Source organism: Prinia subflava, chromosome 18 (genome assembly GCF_021018805.1).
Source record: "Prinia subflava isolate CZ2003 ecotype Zambia chromosome 18, Cam_Psub_1.2, whole genome shotgun sequence".
In the NCBI taxonomy this organism is placed as follows: domain Eukaryota; kingdom Metazoa; phylum Chordata; class Aves; order Passeriformes; family Cisticolidae; genus Prinia; species Prinia subflava.
The window spans coordinates 11,144,840-11,166,490 of record NC_086264.1 but is presented as its reverse complement, the minus strand read 5'-3'; the positions used below and the strand labels follow the sequence as shown (position 1 = coordinate 11,166,490).

Genomic DNA, 21,651 nt, shown 5'->3' with positions numbered 1-21,651 from the left:
CCACAGACGCGCCCCCGCACCAAGCCGTGTTCTGATTGGGCGCCACACGCGGGGGCGTGGCCTCGGCAGGCTGTGGGCGGGCGGCGGCGACCCGGCACAGTTCGGGCCCCGGAGGAGTTCCGGGAAAACAATGAATCTGTTCCTGGAGCTTCTCCTGTTCCTGGTCACGCTCCTCTACTCCTACCTGGAGGCTTTCGTGAAGCTCTTCGTGCCTGTGAGGAGAAAGTCTCTCAGCGGGGAGCTGGTGCTCATCACGGGCGCTGGCCATGGCGTCGGCAGAGCCACCGCCCTGGAGTTCGCCAAGCGCCAGAGCAGGCTGGTGCTGTGGGACATCAATAAGGTAATGACCCGCTCGTGTCCTCACTCCGAGCCCACGGGGGTTTCGGGGCGTGAGAAGGCAGCAGCTCCTCGCAGCCCCCTCGCCTCCTTGCAGCCGCTCCCGCTCGGCTCCTCTGAGCGCCGGCAGAGGCTCGGGCCCCGCTCGCAGCGGAGGATGCGGGGCTCTGGTGCCGCAGCCCCTCGGTGCTGCTCGGGAGCGAGCGGGCAGCAGCGGCAGAGCACCCGCCAGAGGGAAAGGAGAGCTCAGGGAGCTGCTGTGGAGCCGCTGCCTGGGCTGGCAGCGAGAGCCCGCTGAGAGCAGGCGGCTGTTTGAGAGAGGAGCGGGTCTGCCGTCACTTGTTGCCTCGGGTGTTGTGTGTGCTTTGCTGGGAGATGTTTTCTCTGCGCCCCCATCAGCAGCATCGCTGTGCCGGGCTGTGTGTGAGCCCGGCTGCCCTCTGGGCAGCTGCACGCGTAGATGGCACCTCTCTAAATGTTTACACTGCCCCAAGCTTTTTATTTCAGATTAATTCACTGGAATGCAAAAAATAGCACTGAAAAGTGGAGGATGGGCAGATCCAAACATGCAGCATGGCATTCAGAAGGGATCCAGGCCAAGTGCTGAGTGTAGGTGCAACAGGGTGGGTGAGAGGCTGTGCTTCCCGTTTCTGACACCCTGGGTCAGCAAAGGAGTTCATCGTGAAGCTGCAAAACAGAACCCAGCCCACCACAAACAAAAATACACCAAACCCAAGACAAGTTGAGTGAGAGGATGGATAAACAGGGAATACAGTGTCCAACATTTTCAGTGTCTGTTTGTGGTACCCATTATGCCTAAGATCAAACATTGGAGGGGTGGGAGGAGGCATGGCACCGCTCTCCCAAGGTGTACAGAGCTGCAGTGGAGCAGAGAATTGTTCATGTTCACTGCATGGAATGGGGGGATTAAGGTATAAATTTAGCACCGAGCGACACCTGGCTTTAGTGCTGGGAAGTGGATTGTAAGCGTGGGTGTGAGCAGGAACTGAAACACAGTGCCAAGGGAGGCTGTGGATTCCACAGGATTTAGGAATGTGCTCCTCCTTCTTGGAGTCTCTGAGCATGAAACAGCAGCTGGTGTTGAAGACAGCTGCCCAGTCACCCACCACAGGGTGATCTGTCCCAGGCTATTTGTGACCCAGAGCTTTTCACTGCACAGGTTCCCACTGGCATGGCCTTCTGGAACCTGGGAACAGGGATACACCCAAGTCACTTCTGCTCTGGCTCAGCAAGTTAATGTCATCACTTCGGGGAGCTTCTGATCTATGCGTATCAAAGGTCATTCTGAAATTAAAATCCTCCTACACTGTGCACTGTGGAGGGCACCTCTCTTCTCACACCCAGCATGTAAATACAGAAACACATAGAGGCAGTTTTGATATCTCAAGGTGACAGCCAGGCCTGTCTTTTACAAGCTGTTTACACTCACAGTGCTGCCTGCTCTGCTGTGATAGGCACCGTGTGTCCCCTTTTCTGCAGCCTTGCTCTGTGTGCCTTACCAAGCCAAACTCACTCTTGTTGCCAGCCTGCCTTTCTGGCAGCCACAACACACAGATCCTGAATTTCAGGCTGGAATGCCTGTCGTCACAGCAGCCCCAGCTACAGCTCTTTTCCTGGGTAGCCATGGACTGCTCTGGGGCTGGCAGTGGTTGCTCAGTCCAGGGACATCTCCAGCCTCTGCTGCTCAGCCGTGGCCAGGGGACAGCTGTGCACGGTGTCTTTGTCTTTGCCTCTTCCAGCACGGCGTGGAGGAGACGGCAGCAGAATGCCAGAAGCTGGGAGCCACTGTCCAAACCTTCGTGGTGGACTGCAGCAAACGGGAGGAGATCTACAGCGCTGCAGACAAGGTGGGGCAGCAGGGGCACAGCCAAAGGCTCTCCCAGCCATGCCTGATTCCCAGAGAATCAAAAAACTAGAGAAGAGGTGTTGTACACACATCCTGCAAGCCCTTGGAAGCTCCCCTTTCTTGCTGCTCTCTGGACACAGAGTGCTGCAGCATTTCAGTCTCATCCCATCTGAGAGACTCCAGTATATCACATCCTATTGCCAAATTTGCTTCTAGGGTTCCAGCCTTTAAAGGAACATAGACAGCACTGAGAACTTATGAAACATTTTACTGTAATGGGTGTGCTCCAGCTGCCTTGAAACAGGTCCCAGCTGTGACTACATGGTCCAAACTGGGCACAATTTGTGGAACACAGTAAATACTGGAATTAATTAATTGGGAAGAATCAGATCTAAACCAGATTACATGGCTCTACTACTGCAAAGTTCCTGCCACATCTGGAAGTGTGGCACGATCTCCCTCTCCCTTAAAGATGGAGAATTAAATTAAGAATTTAATTAGTTATAGCTCATCTTCCCCACCCTTGCATATCTTTTTTTTTCTCCTGAGTGACAGACATAATTTTGGGCTTTATTCTTCTCTCCAAAAGGTGAAGAGGGATGTTGGGGATGTGACCATCCTGGTGAACAACGTTGGTGTGATTACAGCTGCCGACTTTCTCTCGACTCAGGACCACCAGATAGAAAGGATGTTTGAAATCAACATTCTGGGTCACATGTGGGTAAGGCCACTACGATCTGCATAGCTGCAGGTTTTTGGGGAGTGTCAATGAGGAGAAATATTTAGACCAAGCATTTTTAGCAGTCAATTACCAAATGAGCTGCACAGCCCAGGGGCACCGAGCATTCTGTGTGGTGGGAGAGTGGAGGGGCCTCTGGCAGATGGGAGCTGGCTGGTGACAGCCTCTGTCACAGGAGTCGTGGGGCTGACAGGCTGGGGGCTTTCAGCAGGGCTTGTTTGTGGCAGAAGAAAGAGAAGCCACAGCTTGACCAGTGGTTTATTGTACGTGCTGGGGGGAGACCCTGCCAACATTTCTGCTGATGCCTGAAACCTAAAAGCAGCAAAGGAAAGATGCTGGTGCAAACCAGCTCCTGTTTCTATCCAGCTGCCCAAACCCTTGGAGGGCAGGTTGCTGCTGCAGCACTGTCACAGAGCAGGTCTCCCTGTGGCTCTGGGAATCTGAGGGGCTGTGCAGCTTCAGGGATGGCTTTGGCCACCCAGTGAATGACATTGAGGGTCAGTGCTGAGTATGCCTAAGAAAACAATGTTCTGTTCTTTTCCTCCTTCCTGCCCGCTGGCATTTTTGCCTCTTGGTTTAAATGACTTCCAAGACCACGAAAGCTTTTCTGCCAGTCATGATGAACAACAACTACGGGCACATTGTCACAGTGGCTTCAGCAGCAGGTCATTTTGTGACTCCTTTCATGGCAGCATATTGGTGAGTGATTTTGAAATCAGCTTGCTTCATTTTTTTAAATTTTAGTTGTGTCTTTCCCACCGGAAAGTACCGAGTTATTAGCTCTAACTGAGTCATAAGCAATGTTTGTATGTAAGAATAATCATGTGACACATCTAATGAAAGACTCTCCTGTTTTCTCTCCCCACCAATGCAGACTTTTGCTTAGCAAAAAAGGTATCCTCTTCCCTTCTCCTTCTTAGAATGTGGTTATCCTGTGATTCGTTGTAGTGTTGTCAAGTAAACCCTTAGTGAGTAGCTTTTGATCTTTTTACATTTGCTGATTTCCAGCCAGGTGAAACTTATGCAGTTAACCAGGAGTGCTGATAGGTGATTGAAAGTGGTTTGGCAAGTTCTTTCACCAGTTCCCTCATTACTCTGGCAGAGAACCCATCAGAGGTCATGGACTGTCTCTCAACTGGATTATATTATTTGGATGTTTTTGCGGCCTAGACTTTACTGTTTGTATATGATGGTTTAGGTCATTTGCAGTGGTAGAAAGGTAGAAATAGGATTTCTGCCTTCTCATTTGTACTTTTTCCCCTCCTGCAGCTCAAGCAAGTTTGCTGCAGTTGGATTCCATAAAGCTCTGACAGAGGAGCTGTCTGCCCTGGGAAAGGATGGAATAAAAACAACGTGCCTTTCTCCAGCTTTTATAAACACTGGATTTGTCAAAAACCCCAGCACAAGGTAACTCTCCACACTCTGCATTCCTGTGCTTGTTTCTTTGCATCAAGGCACTGCACACAGTCCCCAGCTTTAGGTCTCTGTTCCAACTGGCTGTATGACAACAGTGTGTAACATTGGCTAAAGAAAATCTGCAGTGTCCTTTAACCCTTGTCATTGTAGCATTTGAATTCTCTGAGTTTGTGCCTCCTAGATCAGCTGGAACCTCCCCTTTTTACCACTGCAGCTCTTATGTGTTTGCTTTCCTTTAGGCTTGGAAAGATTTTGGAGGTTGAAGAAGTTGTAGAGGCTCTGATGGAAGGAATAGTGACCAACCAGAAAATGGTTTTCGTTCCACCACAGCTAAACATTGCTTTGCTTTCTGAAATGTAAGTACAAAGGAAAATGAAACAATGGCTGTGGAAACAACCACACTGCCTCAGTATACAAGGTTAAAACTTGTAACTTCTGAGTCAGCAGAAGTTCCAGAAAGAGCTGAGGACCTGCTGCTTATTACTGTTTGTTTCTTCAGCACTGAGGCCACAGAAGCTGAGAATGTTCCTTCAAAAGTGCTCCACTGCTCTCTGCTACGTAAAGCAAGATTCATCCTCTCACACAGCTTAATTATCCAGTGCAGCTGCTGAGGAGGGATTTTTACCAGAGCTCCAGCTCCAAATCTGGAATTCACATCAGAACAACTAAGTTAGCTTCTCAGTTAAATCCTGTAGAATCTGAAGAAACACTCGGTAGTTTCTTGTTTGCTAAATCAAACACCGGACTGTGGGGAAAATATTTTAAATCTTTTTGCAACTCCAAGAGCTGCTTGTTGAGAGTGCAAGTCTGCAGAAGCATAGGCAAGTCAAAACTGATGCTGTCAAAGCACTTAGAATAATTTTGCTTTTTTTGTCATAATTTAGGACAGGGGGATAAAGAGACAAAGGTCTTTAAGAGAAGGAATCTTAAGAGTGGAAACTGCTCCTCAGTTTTAACATCTCATCCTTCCACAGGCCTGCTGCTTTTCAGAGCATGAGATGTAAAACAAATCTACATCTGTACAATACTGAACCTTCCTGGATCCTGCAGCAATATTGCAGATCACATACTGCCCACGGATACCTGGCATTGGAACTGCCCCTAAAGGCTGGCACTGGACTGTAATTGGTCAGAGATTGATGAGAGCTGTGGAAATAATGCCCAGTTTAAGGCTTAGTCTCAGTTCACATGTGTATGTGCATTTTGCACCCAGACCAGCTCTTCCCTCACCTGCAATGCCACTTTTTCTCATAATTTAACTTTCTATCCCACTTTTAATTTCATGTTATTGTCTCTTCTAGGGTGTTTCCAGAACGAGCTCTGAACCTTCTGAAGAAGATGACCACTCCAAAGTTTGATGCAGTCATTGGGCAGAGAAGCACCCAGTGAAAAGCAAGAGCTGATTCTCATTTCCCAGAGGCACCAGTGAAAACAGAACATGTGCTGAGCGTTGTTCAGCTGCCTTGATTCCAGCAGAGCTCAGGCAGGAGCCTCCAGGCCACCATTCTCTAAGGGCTGTTCCCACACCTGCACAACAGGGAGTGTTGGCAAAGCAGTGATGCAGCTCTAGAAGGGCTGCACTGCATGTACATCCCATCACCTCTATCCCATTGTGCTGAGGCAGCCGGGAATTCCCACAAAGGTGTTTGGGACAGCACAGCTCCTAGCTGAGTGCAAAGGGATTGCCCGGGAACACATTAATCTGGACTCATCCCTGAGTAAAAGCATCTTGTAAGAAGTAATTTATAGAGGAGGTGGGTGACCTGTATCATCTCATTTAATAATTTTGAATTTTAAAAAATGTGCTCTAATGAACACCTAAAGTTTTATGTGCATTTGTAATGAGCAGTATTGAATTAATTATTTGTATTATTGAAATAACACAGCCTTGTTTGTAATGTAACGCCTAATTACAGCATTTATCAATTATGCATTAGCACCGTCAACACTCCATATTACAAATAAATACATTTTTCTAACCCAAAGATGTCTCTCAGCAATGAAAGTGGTAACCAGGTCCAGGCAAGGACAGTGGAGCAGTGCTGAAAGGATCAGCCAGAGTTCTCCAAACAGCAGCCCAGGCTGCAGGGATGAGGCAGTGCCCAGGCACACGGGGAAGCCACGTCAGGATCAGTGAGGTGCAGGGCCAGGGAGTGCAGCCCATGCAGGCACCAGGGCTTAAAGGCAGGGCCAGGGCTGGGGGTGCAGGGAAGGCTCCAGACCAGCCTCTCACAGCTCCTCATCACAAGCCAGGGCCTGCTCTGATGGCACAGGAGGTGAAACCCCTAAAGGTCTTTGGCCTGTGGTCCAGGAGAGCAGCAGCTCTGACACAGGGGTCAAAGACCCTCCAGAGCACAGAGGAGCTGTGCACACACTTGTGCAACTCCCACTCGCTGCAGGCACTGCTGTCATCCCAGTTGGAATCTGTCCTGTTCACCTGAGCCTTTCAAGCTGTTCTGTAAACAGGTTCTTCAGAAAAAGGAGAGCCCTCAGCACCCAGCCCCTCCTGCTCTTAGCTGGAAACAGGTAGAAGCACTGTTGACAGCTTAAATAACACAAAACTGTTTTCTATTTTGCCTGTGGAACACTCACATAACAGGACACTTCCCAGCTTCAGCTCTTGTGCTTCACAGTGCATGATTCTGGCAGCTGAGACAGGAAAGGAAAAAAGGGATTCACAAAATTCAGGACATTAAAAAAAAAGGGTTATAAGCCAATCAAAGAATACTTAGGTATGGTTTCTATTTAAAAATTTAAACATGTGAGAGATTGCATCCCTGCTTCTTTTTGAGCTGCATATTGCCCTCTTATTACCATGACAGTCCTGTCACACTTGTGAGGCATGAAGCCACATCTGCAAGGCTTTTTGATTATGTTCACTTCCACCTATTCTTACCTAGAGAGGAGTCAAAAAGCCTAAAAATACAGATGCTTCAAAAGTTCAAAAGACCTGTCAGAGCAAGCAGCATACCAGCCAAAATGTTTGTGCTTAGCAGTCACTGGAAAATAAGGGCTAAATCAGTACTTAACTGATTAACAAGAAAACTTACTTAACAAGAAAACTTGACAGTTTTCTCTTGTATGGCTGCCAAGCATTGTTAACTTCTCACCCAACTTAGCCTCTCCTAGTACCCACCTTCCACATTTCTTCTATTTCATGACTTGAATCCTTGCTCAAAGGAAGGTCACAGTCCAGTGACTCCACAGAAAAAAAGGCTTAAAAAGACCACGGAGAAAAGTCAACATTGGCTGCCTTGGCTCTTTTCTTAGGTTGGGGAAGGACTGGCTTCAGTAGGACACACCAGACAAGATGCTTGCCTTCTCCTGGCACACCCTTCCCACTAGCCCTGTGTATCATTCAGATTCTGATGGCAGCATTAAACTGGAAGTCAAAAATCCATCCAGGGGATGACAGCACTCTTCTGCAGAGTCTGTTTCTTAGCACACTTGCTCCTAAGAAACAGGGCTATTGATTCCTGCTTTGCCAGATCTAGCCCAGGGTCTCAGAGCCCAGAGGAATTACTGGTCAAGGCAACTTGTGCAGTACTCTGTGTGTGGCTGTGCTTCTGTTCTGTGTCTTCTGTGGCTGCAAATCGTCTGCTTGGCATCAAGAAACACATGCAAAAGCAAGGATTTCAGCCTTCATCCCCTGAACACCAGTGACAGAATTGAGTCACCAAGCCTCCCAGGCTCCTCACTTCTCTCTCCCTCAATTGAAGCTTAGCACAAACTCTGTCACACATGGGTGCCCAGCACGAGTCCATGTGAGCAGGTTTCACGCAGCCACCTACAGCTAAGTCCCAAATTTGAAGAGTGGGACCTCCCACCCTGCTCTAGGACTCCTTAGGAGTGAGGTCAGTGCCTCTGGCGCTGTGCTCTGCCTCCTGCTGAGGTGTCTCTTGGAGCTGGTGCTTCCATGCCCTCGCTGCCTCCTCTTCCTTGGCCCCAGCACTGCCTGGAGCCCTGTGCCAGGACAGTGACAGCACTGCTGAGCCGTGCAATTGGGGTCTGGCCCAAGCACTGATGTGTTAATTAAGCAGAAAACCAAGTTCCAAGAGAAAAGCAGGAAGCGCCTAGCTCGGAATCTCTGTGCTGGAACTGATCCGGTCTCTCACGGACAAGGTGAGCTGCAGCCAAACCACCAGGACAAAAATAATACTTTTCAAAAACTGTAATCTTAACTGGACATGATTTTGGGCAGTTGTTAGATGTTTGTGAGCCTGTCACACTTCCCCAAGCAGCTCAAAAATATCCTTTCATAAAATGATGAACATGACTGTGATATATCAGGTGTTCTAACTGAAAAACAAAGGAGTAAGGTCAGCAATCCTTTCCAGGAAAGGCCATGCAGTTATATTGATAGAGCTGGAAGAAACACCTCAAAGTACTTTTCTCTTATTTCCAATCAGCATTTCTCCTGTTTCCTATAAGCATTCCAATTTCAGGTTTTGGATACTCCATTACATACAAGAGAGCCCAAGTGCGAGTTGTGTGATTTAGATTACATTATATAAAAAGGACCCAATTCATGCAATTTAATGCAATTTTTCAAAGGAATTATGGAAACTAAGCAGCTGCAGCATAAGATGGAAGGTCTGAGTAGGGATAACGAAATAAAAGACACAGTAAGACAAACAGCTAGGCATGAGCTCACCTGTGGAGTTCCAGAAGTTGAAAGGCCTTGTCTCATTCAGCTTTCCTTAAGGGACCTGGAAGAGGATGGTGGGGGACAAAGCCTGCTGACAATGCACAGAGATGCAATGGAAGGAAGGACCATGAAGAGAACTGCTCAGGGACCTCATGGAACTGAGCAACTCGACAGGCACAAAGCAGAAAAACTGAAAAGAATTACAATACAGAGTTGAGTGGAACTTCAGATGCTTCTGTCAGGAACGGGATGAGCAATTTTATTGCCGTTTCCATCCCTTTTCCACCTGCAGCAAATGACAAAGAATCACACGTTTTGCTGTTTCCTTGATACAAAGGCCTGAGACAGGGACAGGACAGCACAGAAAACGCCCTAAAAGCCACATTTCTTTATCCACGCCCGGCACGTCCTGTCAGCTGCAGGGCGAACACGGTTCTGCAAGGACAGGCTGGAGTGCAGACCGCATCTCCTCCGCACCGCTCACCCAGGGACACCGGGAGGGGGACACCAGCCCAGGGACACCGGGAGGGGGACACCAGCCCAGGGACACCGGGATGTCAGGGTGGAACAGCTGGGCGGAGAGCGGGCGGTGCGGGGGTGGATCCTGCGGGAGCGGACGGGGCCAGCGGCGCGCACCGAGGCGGGCAGCGGGTAAATCAACACCCCGCGTCCTCCCAAAAGAGATTAAAGTTCAGTTCGGTCCTCGACAGAGCTCCGGGAAAACAATGAATCTCTTTCTGGAGCTTCTCCTGTTCCTGGTCACGCTCCTCTACTCCTACCTGGAGGCTTTCGTGAAGCTCTTCGTGCCTGTGAGGAGAAAGTCTCTCAGCGGGGAGCTGGTGCTCATCACGGGCGCTGGCCATGGCGTCGGCAGAGCCACCGCCCTGGAGTTCGCCAAGCGCCAGAGCAGGCTGGTGCTGTGGGACATCAATAAGGTAATGACCCGCTCGTGTCCTCACTCCGAGCCCACGGGGGTTTCGGGGCGGGAGAAGGCAGCAGCTCCTCGCAGCCCCCTCGCCTCCTTGCAGCCGCTCCCGCTCGGCTCCTCTGAGCGCCGGCAGAGGCTCGGGCCCCGCTCGCAGCGGAGGATGCGGGGCTCTGGTGCCGCAGCCCCTCGGTGCTGCTCGGGAGAGAGCGGGCAGCAGCGGCAGAGCACCCGCCAGAGGGAAAGGAGCGCTCAGGGAGCTGCTGTGGAGCCGCAGCTGAGAGCAGGCGGCTGTTTGAGAGAGGAGCGGGTCTGCCGTCACTTGTTGTCTCAGGTGTTGTGTGTGCTTTGCTGGGAGATGTTTTCTCTGCGCCCCCATCAGCAGCATCGCTGTGCCGGGCTGTGTGTGAGCCCGGCTGCCCTCTGGGCAGCTGCACGCGTAAAGGACCTTGGCAAGTGGAGAATGGGCAGATAAGACATGCGGCATGGCGTGTTCAGAAGGGATCAAGGACAAAGTGATGAATGTAGGTGCAATAGGGAGGATGAAAGGCTGGGATTTCTGTTTCTGACACACTGGGTCAGCAAAGACGTCAGTTGTGTTACCCTGAAGCTGCAAAATAGATCCCAGCACAGGGCCCCGCTGGTGTGGCCTTGTGCCACCGGGGGACAAGACAACAGCAAAATCACTCCTGCCCTGCCTTAGTGAGCTGATGCAGTGACAGAGGGAAGCTTCTCTTCTGTGTCAAGTGCAATTCTGTAAGGAAACTCTCTTTGCACTGTGCACTGCTGTGTTGGGTTGACCCTGCTGCATGCCAGTGCCCACCAAGCTGCTCCATCAGTCCCTCTTCTCTGATGAACTGGGTAGAGGAAATAACGTGGGAAGCAACGACTTGTAGGCTGAGATAAAGCAGTTTGCAAAAGCAAAGCTGAAAGGTTGTGCACACAGTAGCAAAGAGAAAAAAAACTATTTTATTCTCTACTTCCCATCAGTAAGAGATGACCGCCCATGTACTGGGAAGTGCTTGCAAACATTGTAAACACCGGATGCCCCTCCTCTTCTTCCCCCTTTTCTTGGCTTTTATATCTGAGCTGTCATCATATGATATGGAATATCCCTTTGGTCAGTTTTGCTGTGCTTTCCTAATTGTGTCCCCTCCCAGGCTCCCCTGATGGGGCGGGGAATGTTGGGAACACAGCACTGATGCTGCGCCAGCAGTGCTCAGCAGCAGCCAAAAAACGGGTGTGTTATCAACCCCTTCCTAGCAACCAGTGCAAAGCACAGCACTGTGAGGATGCTGGGGGGAAATTAATTCCATCTCAGCCAGACCCAGTACAACTGTTGCTCTCCTCACAGCCAGCATGTGAGCACAGAAATGCACAGAGCCTCTCTCCACGCCTCAGGGTGTCAGCCAGGCCTGTGTTGCACGAGCTCCATTTACACTCACAGTGCTGCCTGCTGTGCTGTGATAGGCACCGTGTGCCCTCTGTCTGCTGCTACGTGTGCCTTACCAAGCCAAACTCACTCTTGTTGCCACATTCCTAAGGATAAGAGAATTGGGGTTGTTCAGCCTGGAAAACCAATGGCTTTGGAGTGACCTAATTGGGACTTTCCAGTATGTAAAGGAGGCTTACAAAAAGATGGAGAGAGAGTATTTCCAAGAGCATGTAGTGACAGGACAGAGAGAGGGAGGAGAGGAGGATTATATTAGTAGGAAATTTGTTACTGTGAGGGTGGTAAGCTACTGGAACAGGTTGCCCAGAGAAGTTATAGATGCCTCATCCCTGGAAATGTTCAAGGACAGATTGAATGGAACTCTGAAAACTTGGTCTTGGAAGGAGGGGTTGGAACTATATAATCTTTAAGGTCTCTTCCAACCCAAAGCATTGCATGATTCTGCAATTTCCTGGTAGTCACTCTACACAGATCCAAATTTTCCAGCTGGAATGCCTGTCCTCACAGCAACCCCAGCTACAGCTCTTTCCCTGAGTAGCCATGGACTGCTCTGGGGCTGGCAGTGGTTGCTCAGTCCAGGGACATCTCCAGCCTCTGCTGCTCAGCCGTGGCCAGGGGACAGCTGTGCACAGTGTCTTTGTCTTTGCCTCTTCCAGCACGGCGTGGAGGAGACGGCAGCAGAATGCCAGAAGCTGGGAGCCACTGTTCAAACCTTCGTGGTGGACTGCAGCAAACGGGAGGAGATCTACAGCGCTGCAGACAAGGTGGGGCAGCAGGGGCACAGCCAAAGGCTCTCCCAGCCATGCCTGATTCCCAGAGAAGGCAGGAAAACTAGAGAAGAGGTGTTGTACACACATCCTGCAAGCCCTTGGAAGCTCCCCCTTCTTGCTGCTCTCTGGACACAGAGTGCTGCAGCACTTCCAAGATCACAGCCAGGCTCATCCTATCTGGGAGGCTCCAGCACAGCACATCCTGCTGCCAAGTTTGGTCTCTTGGGTTCTACTCTCTGAAGGAACATAGACAGCACTGAGAACTTATGAAACATTTTACTGTAATGGGTGTGCTCCAGCTGCCTCGAAACAGTCTGTGCCTCCATGGTCCCAACTGTGACTACACGGTCCAAACTGGGCACAGTTTGTGGAACACAATAAATACTGGAACTAATTAAAGGAGAAGAACCAGATCTAAACCAGATTACATGGCTCTACTACTCAGTTCCTGTCCTGCCACATCTGGAAGTGTGGCACGATCTCCCTCTCCCTTAAAGATGCAATGTTAAGAATTTAATTAGTTATGGCTCATCTTCCCCACCCTTTCATATCTATTTTTTTTCTCCTGAGTGACAGACACATTTTTGGGCTTTTTTCTTCTCTCCAACAGGTGAAGAAGGATATTGGGGATGTGACCATCCTGGTGAACAACGTTGGTGTGATTACAGCTGCCGACTTTCTCTCGACTCAGGACCACCAGATAGAAAGGATGTTTGAAATCAACATTCTGGGTCACATGTGGGTAAGGGCCACTATGATCTGTATAGCTCCAGGTTTGGGCGAGTGTCAATGAGGAGGCATATTTAGACCAAAGATTTTTAGCAGTGAATTACCAAATGAGCTGCAGAGCCCTGGGCACCAAGCATTCTGTGTGCTGGGAGAGTGGAGGGGCCTGTGGCAGATGGGAGCTGGCTGGTGACAGCCTCTGTCACAGGAGTCGTGGGGCTGACAGGCTGGGGGCTTTCAGCAGTGCTTGTTTGTGGCAGAAGAAAGAGAAGCCACAGCTTGGCCAGTGGTTTATTGTACGTGCTGGGGGGAGACCCTGCCAACATTTCTGCTGATGCCTGAAACCTAAAAGCAGCAAAGGAAAGATGCTGGTGCAAACCAGCTCCTGTTTCTATCCAGCTGCCCAAACCCTTGGAGGGCAGGTTGCTGCTGCAGCACTGTCACAGAGCAGGTCTCCCTGTGGCTCTGGGAATCTGAGGTACTGTGCAGCTTCAGGGATGGCTTTGGCCACCCAGTGAATGACACTGAGGGTCAGTGCTGAGTATGCCTAAGATAACAATGTTCTTTTCTTTTCCTCCTTCCTGCGCCCTGCGTTTTTGCCTCTTGGTTTAAATGACTTCCAAGACCACAAGAGCTTTTCTGCCGGTCATGATGGACAACAACTACGGGCACATTGTCACAGTGGCTTCAGCAGCAGGTCATTTTGTGGTTCCTTACATGGTGACTTATTGGTAAGTGATTTTGAAATCATCTTGCTTAATATTTTAAAAATTTCTGTCTTTCCCACCAGAAAGTACCAATTTATTCACTCTCACTGAATCCTGAGCAATGTTTGTATGAAAGACTAGTCATGTGACATCTATTTTCTTTGTAATTCATTTAAACTTAAAGCCCACACCTATTTCCATGGCAGGTCGTTCCTCAGTTTTGCTTGCACAATGTCCTTCTATTTCAAAGAACACAAAATTGATTTGAGATGCTCCTGTGTAGTACAATAAATAGTCAAAGGTTAATTTCCATTTCCCTGCCCATCCTCCTTAATCAGACATTCAGGATGCATTCCTTCCAAAAATCTTCTCTCATGGGAAAAATTGGATGTGCACCAACTGACACACAATAGTTAATGTTTTCTAAGATTTCCTGATGTTTTCGTGTCTGTTTTGTCTGCCTGTTCGCCCCCTGTCTGCTTTCCACAATTAATTCACAAGTTTCAGTATCTAATCCACCACTACACTCTGGCACAGGGAAAGTTAGAATAGTCAGTGCCCTGTCTCTCAACTGGATTATATTATTTGGATATTTTTGCAGCCTAGACTTTACTGTTTGTATATGATGGTTTAGGTCATTTGCAGTGGTAGAAAGGTGGAAATAGGATTTCTGCCTTCTCATTTGTACTTTTTCCCCTCCTGCAGCTCAAGCAAGTTTGCTGCAGTTGGATTCCATAAAGCTCTGACAGAGGAGCTGTCTGCCCTGGGAAAGGATGGAATAAAAACAACGTGCCTTTGTCCGGTTTTTATAAACACTGGATTTGTCAAAAACCCCAGCACAAGGTAACTCTCCACACTCTGCATTCCTGTGCTTGTTTCTTTGCATCAAGGCACTGCACACAGTCCCCAGCTTTAGGTCTCTGTTCCAACTGGCTGTATGACAACAGTGTGTAACATTGGCTAAAGAAAATCTGCAGTGTCCTTTAACCCATGTCATTGTAGCGTTTGAATTCCCTGAGTTTGTGCCTCCTAGATCAGCTGGAACCTCCCCTTTTTACCACTGCAGCTCTTATGTGTTTGCTTTCCTTTAGGCTTGGAAAGATTCTGGAGGTTGAAGAAGTTGTAGAGGCTCTGATGGAAGGAATAGAGACCAACCAGAAAATGGTTTTTGCTCCACCAAATCAGAGCGTCGCTTTACTGCTTGAAAGGTGAGTAAGGCAAATAATCTATCAACTGTAACCTGCTGAGTGTACCACCCTCTAACTTGTAAAATCTGATTCAAGATTAAGTTTTATTTTAGAACATATCACAAAGTAGTTAATAATGCAGTGGTTCTTTCCAGTGGCAACAGCAGACATCATCCAGAGATTTTTTTGAGCCATGTCACAGGCCCTTGCATAGAACCACTTGCTGCAGCTGACTGGTGTCAGTACAGAGCTCCACTGCTCTACAGGCCACCACATTCTCTGAAACAGCAGCTCCAGCACAGTCCCAGAATGAGATGAGGGCCTGAGTGTTTCTCCATGTCAACACCAAAGATTCAGGCCATGGAGGCTGGAAAATTGCTTTAAAGGGACTTTGTTGCAAAGAGAGAGCAAATGCTTGTGTCTGTGTTCAGTATGAAAACTTTCTGGATTCTGCAGCAATATTGCAGCCTAAATCATGGTTGGTACACAGCTGTCCTGGAACTGTCATAAAAAGAGATGAGTGGGACTGGAGTTAAAACCTGTCAGAGATTGATGAGAGTTACATGTCCTTGGGAAATAGTGCCCAGTTTAAGACTCTGTTTCAGCCTTAGTCTCAGTCCCTGTGTGAGCATGCATTCTGTCCCAGACCAGCTCTTCCCTCACCTGCAGTGCCACTTTTCCCGTAATTTAACTCTCTATTCCACTTTTAATTTCATGTTATTGTCCCTTTCAGGGTGTTTCCAGAGCGTGCTCTGAACCTTCTGAAGAAGATGAGTGAGGTCAAATTTGATGCAGTTATTGGGCAGAGAAGCACCCAGTGAAAAGCAAGAGCTGATTCTCATTTCCCAGAGGCACCAGTGAAAACAGAACATGTGCTGAGCATAGTTCAGCTGCCTTGATTCCAGCAGAGCTCAGGCAGGAGCCTCCAGGCCACCATTCTCTAAGGGCTGTTCCCACACCTGCACAGCAGGGAGTGTTGGAAAAGCAGTGATGCAGCTCTAGAAGGGCTGCACTGCATGTACATCCCATCACCTCTATCCCATTGTGCTGAGGCAGCCGGGAATTCCCACAAAGGTGGGTGGCCTGTTTTCACCTCAATTTATATTTTTGAACTATAAAATGCTCTAATGAAACTGAATTTCTCCTATTTTTGTAGGAAATACCTGAAATAATACAAGGGTATGTGTAATATACCTAATTACTTTGATTATCAGTTACATATTTGCACCATCAATATGCCTTTTTATGAATAAATACAGTTCTTTAACATAAAGAACACAGTGTCTCTTGGCAGTGAAAGCCATAATCAGGTCCTAGAAATGCATTTAAGGTATGGTATCAAGGAATACACCTTTCCCTGTATCATTTCTCACACTGCTCTTCTACACTTTCCAGACATCTTTATACACCCTCTGATGAAAACAATGCAGTATTTCTCTACAAATGACTGGGTGCCACAAATGCAGCCCACACAGGTTTCAGGGGAAGGGTGCAGGGGAAGGCTCCAGACCAGCCTCACACAGCTCCTCATCACAAGCCAGGGCCTGCTCTGATGGCACAGGAGGTGAAACCCCTAAAGGTCTTTGGCCTGTGGTCCAGGAGAGCAGCAGCTGCTGACACACGGGTCAAAGACCCTCCAGAGCACAGAGGAGCTGTGCACACACTTGTGCAACTCCCACTCGCTGCAGGCACTGCTGTCATCCCAGTTGGAATCTGTCCTGTTCACCTGAGCCTTTCAAGCTGTTCTGTAAACAGGTTCTTCAGAAAAAGGAGAGCCCTCAGCACCCAGCCCCTCCTGCTCTTAGCTGGAAACAGGTAAATGTTTTGCTGCCATCAGCACAAATTGTTGCTAGATGAGCTAAACGACACAAAAATAGTTTCCTTTTTGCTCATGGAACATTCATGTAACAGGACACTCGGGGTGAGTGAAGCTCAAGTTCCCAGCTTTAGATTTTTTGCTTCAGAGGGAAAGTAAGAAGACAAGAAAGAAAAGGTAAGCAAATTTCAGAGAATTTAAAAAAATCCGAAAAGTTTAAAGTCAATTAAGGAGTGTTTGATGTGGTTAGTATTTAAAACCAAGACCCTCCAACCCCCAAAACATTCGAGAGAAGCATGCTTTGAGTCCTTTGAAGGATAAAGGAGTACAATTTGCATGCATTTTCAGTAAGCTATTTTGTAAGTCTGTTTTCCCCGCCTCAGTGGCATCCCCCAAATCTGAGAAGAGTGACTTAGTGACTTTTGTCTACTCTGAAAGAATTTGTTTTGTCCTGGTTCTATTTGAACTACATATTCAGCTCCTTCTGAGAGGACAGGCCTGTCACAACTGAGAGTTATTTGCTCTTCTCCATGTTGCTTGAGCTTCCAAGTCTTCTGCTTGGCATAAGAACTGGACAAAACCCAAGGATTTCAGCCTTCATCCCCTGAACACCAGTGACGGAATTGAGTCACCAAGCCTCCCGGGCTCCTCACTTCTCTCTCCCTCAATTGAAGCTTAGCACAAACTCTGTCACACATGGGTGCCCAGCACGAGTCCATGTGAGCAGGTTTCACGCAGCCACCTACAGCTAAGTCCCAAATTTGAAGAGTGGGACCTCCCACTCTGCTCTAGGACTCCTTAGGAGTGAGGTCAGTGCCTCTGGCGCTGTGCTCTGCCTCCTGCTGAGGTGTCTCTTGGAGCTGGTGCTTCCATGCCCTCGCTGCCTCCTCTTCCTTGGCCCCAGCACTGCCTGGAGCCCTGTGCCAGGACAGTGACAGCACTGCTGAGCCGTGCAATTGGGGTCTGGCTCAAACACTGATGTGTTAATTAAGCAGAGAACCAAGTTCCAAGAGAAAAGCAGGGAATGCCTTGTTCTTAATCTTTGTGCTGGATCAGCCCAGTCTCCCACAGACATGATGAGCAACAGCTCAGCTGAAAGCACCATGATGTTGGCTAGGGGTCTGTGGAGCTCCTTCCTCACCTCTTCCAGCTGTTCCACCTAAAGAATGCACAGGAGTGTGAGGGTCCCACCGGGATTTCATGTGCCAGGAGCACGGTGTTCTCCCTGAGGGGCTGCACAGCAGGGAGATGCCTCTGCTGGGATTGCCCTGCCAGGTGACAGCGGCTCTGGTGACAAAGCAAGAGGCATGAAGGTGAACTACTGTCACAATCTCTGATGGCATGGATTAAAGCTCCCCACAGCACTGCCACCTGCCCTGTCTCTTTAGCAAACTCTGAGGGTACTTCATCGGAGACTGGCTCTGCTGCATTTTTCCAAAGTCTTTCAATCCTACTCAGAATGTCAGGGGAATCATCTCAACTTGTGTTTCTTGGCACAAACCTAGAACACTTACAAGAGAAAATCAGGGCTGTTCCTCTTAGTGCCACTGTCTGCTAGCACCAAGGCCACAGCGTCATGCCTGGGGCAATATTTTTTAATGCTTGCAGGCAGCACCAGTATGCACAAAAATCCAGGCAATTTTGGGCAGCATTTCAGAACATGGATTTCTAAATGCACAGAATGTCCTGAGCCCAGCAGTTCAGGAAGGGCGTTTTGTATTGTTTTGTGGTTTTTTACTACTTCTCCACTGCAATTAAGCATCTGAGATCACTCGTGGTTCACAATGTTGCAAAACTATCTGCGAAAAATTCTGACTCAACTTTCTGGTACCTTCAATCTCTCAGATTCTTTCATTCTGCATCTAGTATCTGACCATGCATTTTTTCCTTTTCCAAGCATGCCTCTTGCTTTGTTTGAGCTCATCAATAAGAGGATTGTAGGATTGTAGTTTACTGCAAAACTTCTACCAGAGTATGAATAAGCTTACATTTATCCAAGAGGCCAGGTGTTTCTAGGAATTAACTTGTTCTTGTGCAAACTATTGCCTCTCAGTGTTCTCAGCCTTTTAATGTTCACAGCTAGTAGCTCATTTTCTAAAACACCACAATCAAAATGATTTTCAAGAAACATTCTCGTTAAACCAGTGCTGCAACAGGAAGATACACTCAATGCTCAAAAATAATCTGGTGACAATAGTGGTGGTATTTTTACATGAAAGAATTCCAGACACTCATGTTCACCAGTGCCTCCCAGTTTGCTAATCCTGAGGTAATCTCTAATGGGAGAAAAAACCAAACCCTGAGCAGGAGCTTGCACTAATCCTTTGATGGCCACATAGCTTTTCCATGATGAGGTGTTGCTGCTTCCCTCTGAAGCGCTGACCTGGAATACAGCAGGTAAGGACTTTTTGAGCCTTACAGAACTGACACCTGCACTCTTAAGAGAGGTGAAAAATTGAAAATCCTGTAATTACTGGCTTTACCATTATGGGGTGTTCCACATTTATTTTTATTTAGTGATTTCTGTGTAGTTACACTGGAATTATCCTGGCTAAAGACAAGATTTAAGTTTCTCTGGCATGAAAAACAAGGAAGGGGAAAAAACCAAGTATTTATGTGTGGCTGAGTTCTCTAAGTCCTTAAAGCAAGCATGTGCTGTTAACACCAGTTCCAGCTGCACAGCCTAATCATTAATGTTATATTCCCGGCTGAACATCTGCTCATGTGGCATAGTTCCACTTCCATCCTCCTCTCTCTTAGACATTAAATTGCACCCTTTTAAACATAAGTACAATTTTAAGGAGATTTTAATGAACTTGTCTGGAAGGAGGCTACATCATGATTTATAGCAAGCAATGTAGTATGGGCCAGAAAAAGCTAAAAAATTTTAGGTTAATTAGTTATTTCCTTAGAAGTGCCCTTTTAGGTCACTCAGCTATGGTTAGTTCTTGTGCATTTAATGAATACTTTCAGAAAAAAAAAAAACCAAACCCAAACCAACTAAAATCAATCAGGACACTAATTAACAGAGACAGTCACAGCTAACAGCTTCTGAGATACTGAGATTTTTCTGCACAGGACTATGGAGACACCTTGCAAAGGAGATTCCTTTTATATGGGTCAGTTATAATGGATGTGACACTAGGAATGAGCTACTGAGAATCAAAAATGCAACATTTTATGAACATAGCTTATACTCACTGCTCACATGTTCATTTTCTAGATAAAGAATTCCTAACTCACAAGGATTTGTGCCTAATCCATATGGTTAATCAGTAACCAGTTTAGGGGCAGGAGAGGCTGTAGCTCACTTTATGCTCTCTCTGTCAGGGAACAGATAAAAGGGAAGAAACATGCCAAACAGAGGTGTATTGTCAGCAGGCTGATGAAAGTCCATGTATGCCAGAGGACTATAGATAAGGAAGCAGCAGCACAGATTTTTTAGATAGTTATTTTTCAAGACATGGATTGTTTCAATTTTGCCCTGTCACATACAACACACCTGAAGCCTTGGAAGTCATGAAACTTGGGATGCTCCACACACAGTTATATTAAACACAGATCTTCCCTAGTGCTTACAAACATTATATGGATCACAGGCAGACAAATCCTAAAGCATGGACCTCAATATTCTAAAGGCCATTTTAGATAACGCCTGTGCTGTGCAGTGCTGAGCTACCTCAGCACTAGATAAAGGAACAAAGAGATGTTTTGCATGTATGTGTAGCTTCCCTTGGAGCCTGGCAGTGGGTATGGCTGTGTTAGTGCTGTTGTGGACTAACAAGTTTGGAAAAGGGCTTGTTCTTCATCCACCAGCTAATCCAGGATCTCTGGAAGATGCCAAGTGACACGGTGCAAAGCTATACTCAGTGCATGACACTTCCTTGGCAAGACACAGCTACCTGGCATTCATCTTCTCTTCAAAGCCTCCTCAAGGAAGGTGTTTATGTTCCTGTTGTTTTTCACTTTGTAGGCAAATCTGTCATATTCTGATGGAGCTGAGATTAGCACACAAAGCCACAGTCACTCAACACCCAAAGAGCTTTTTCACCTGAGGTTATGCCCTGCCTCTGAGCTGCCAGGTCATGATTTGTGTTTTGGACTATGTGAACTTCCTTTTTTCCCCTCTGAAACACACAAAATCTGGCTATTTAAGTTTTTACAGTTGGCTCTTTGTCAAACAGGCCACCTCAAATAGAAGTTGGACATTTTGGCCTTTAAAGATTCCTAAATAGATGTACATCTCCTCCTAAAAACAGTATATGTGTACTCTGTGTGGAACTGCAAAGGTCCAGCCACTCACTCTCAGATAAACATGGATTTATAAAACACCTTCCTGCTTTTCAGCAGAATTGTGTTGGGTTCAGGAAAAAAGGAAATCCTAGAATTATTATGCACATCTGTAGAGGTGAACTTGGCATCCAGTGTAAGTCCAGCTTTCAGCTCTGCAGTATGGAAATGGGAAATCTACTGGGCTCTCAGTCTGTAGGGTTGGAGGTGAGGGGCATTTTCACTTGGCAAGCTGTGCCTGCTTTTGTGCAACAACACTCCATACTCCCCAAGGCATCTATTTCTTTCATAAGGTCTTTCTTTGGTTCTAACACCCTGCAAAACTTTCCTGGCCAATTCTTTTCAAGTTCTGAAGTTAAGCTTTGAACAAATGGGACCAAGACTTGCTCTTATTATTCCACAGGCAGAGAAGGGTACTACTGACAAAGAGATTGAATCAAACCAGTGGGAAAGTGTGTATTGGGGAAATGTATTCCTGCGCTGGAGAGGCTGTATGTATCTCTGTGTATGAGATATGTATGTATAAAAAATGTACTCCTGTAGAGGCCAGAGCTGGTGGACAGGTGAAGAGGAAGGAGTTGGTACAGCCTTTTCTCTCTGTATTACATCCTTCTCTCTCTGAACTCATGGACAGCAGTTCTTCCAAAATTTGAAGTAGGATCACTTCTGATCTGTATTACAGAATCAAAGAATCACGGAACATGCTGAGTTGGAAGGGGCCCACAAGGATCATCCAGTCCAGCTGCTGTCCCTGCACCGAACATCCCCAAG

General features: G+C 47.6%; 2 protein-coding genes across 2 annotated transcripts; both read left to right on the top strand.

Moving 5' to 3' along the window:
* The first annotated feature begins 48 nt into the window (after window positions 1-48).
* Window positions 49-6,343, top strand: HSD17B11 (hydroxysteroid 17-beta dehydrogenase 11). Its single transcript, XM_063415049.1, has 7 exons — window positions 49-340; window positions 2,097-2,204; window positions 2,793-2,924; window positions 3,535-3,641; window positions 4,212-4,349; window positions 4,598-4,714; window positions 5,660-6,343. Exons 1-7 carry the CDS (start codon window positions 131-133, stop codon window positions 5,745-5,747), a joined length of 900 nt encoding a protein of 299 aa, XP_063271119.1. The 5' UTR covers window positions 49-130; the 3' UTR covers window positions 5,748-6,343.
* A 1,756-nt stretch (window positions 6,344-8,099) lies between these two features.
* On the top strand, window positions 8,100-16,050 carry LOC134560012 (estradiol 17-beta-dehydrogenase 11-like). Its single transcript, XM_063415466.1, has 8 exons — window positions 8,100-8,122; window positions 9,344-9,941; window positions 12,041-12,148; window positions 12,765-12,896; window positions 13,505-13,611; window positions 14,293-14,430; window positions 14,679-14,795; window positions 15,508-16,050. The coding sequence occupies exons 1-8, from the start codon at window positions 8,100-8,102 to the stop codon at window positions 15,593-15,595; spliced, it is 1,311 nt and encodes a 436-aa protein (XP_063271536.1). The 3' UTR covers window positions 15,596-16,050.
* The last annotated feature ends 5,601 nt before the right edge of the window (window positions 16,051-21,651 follow it).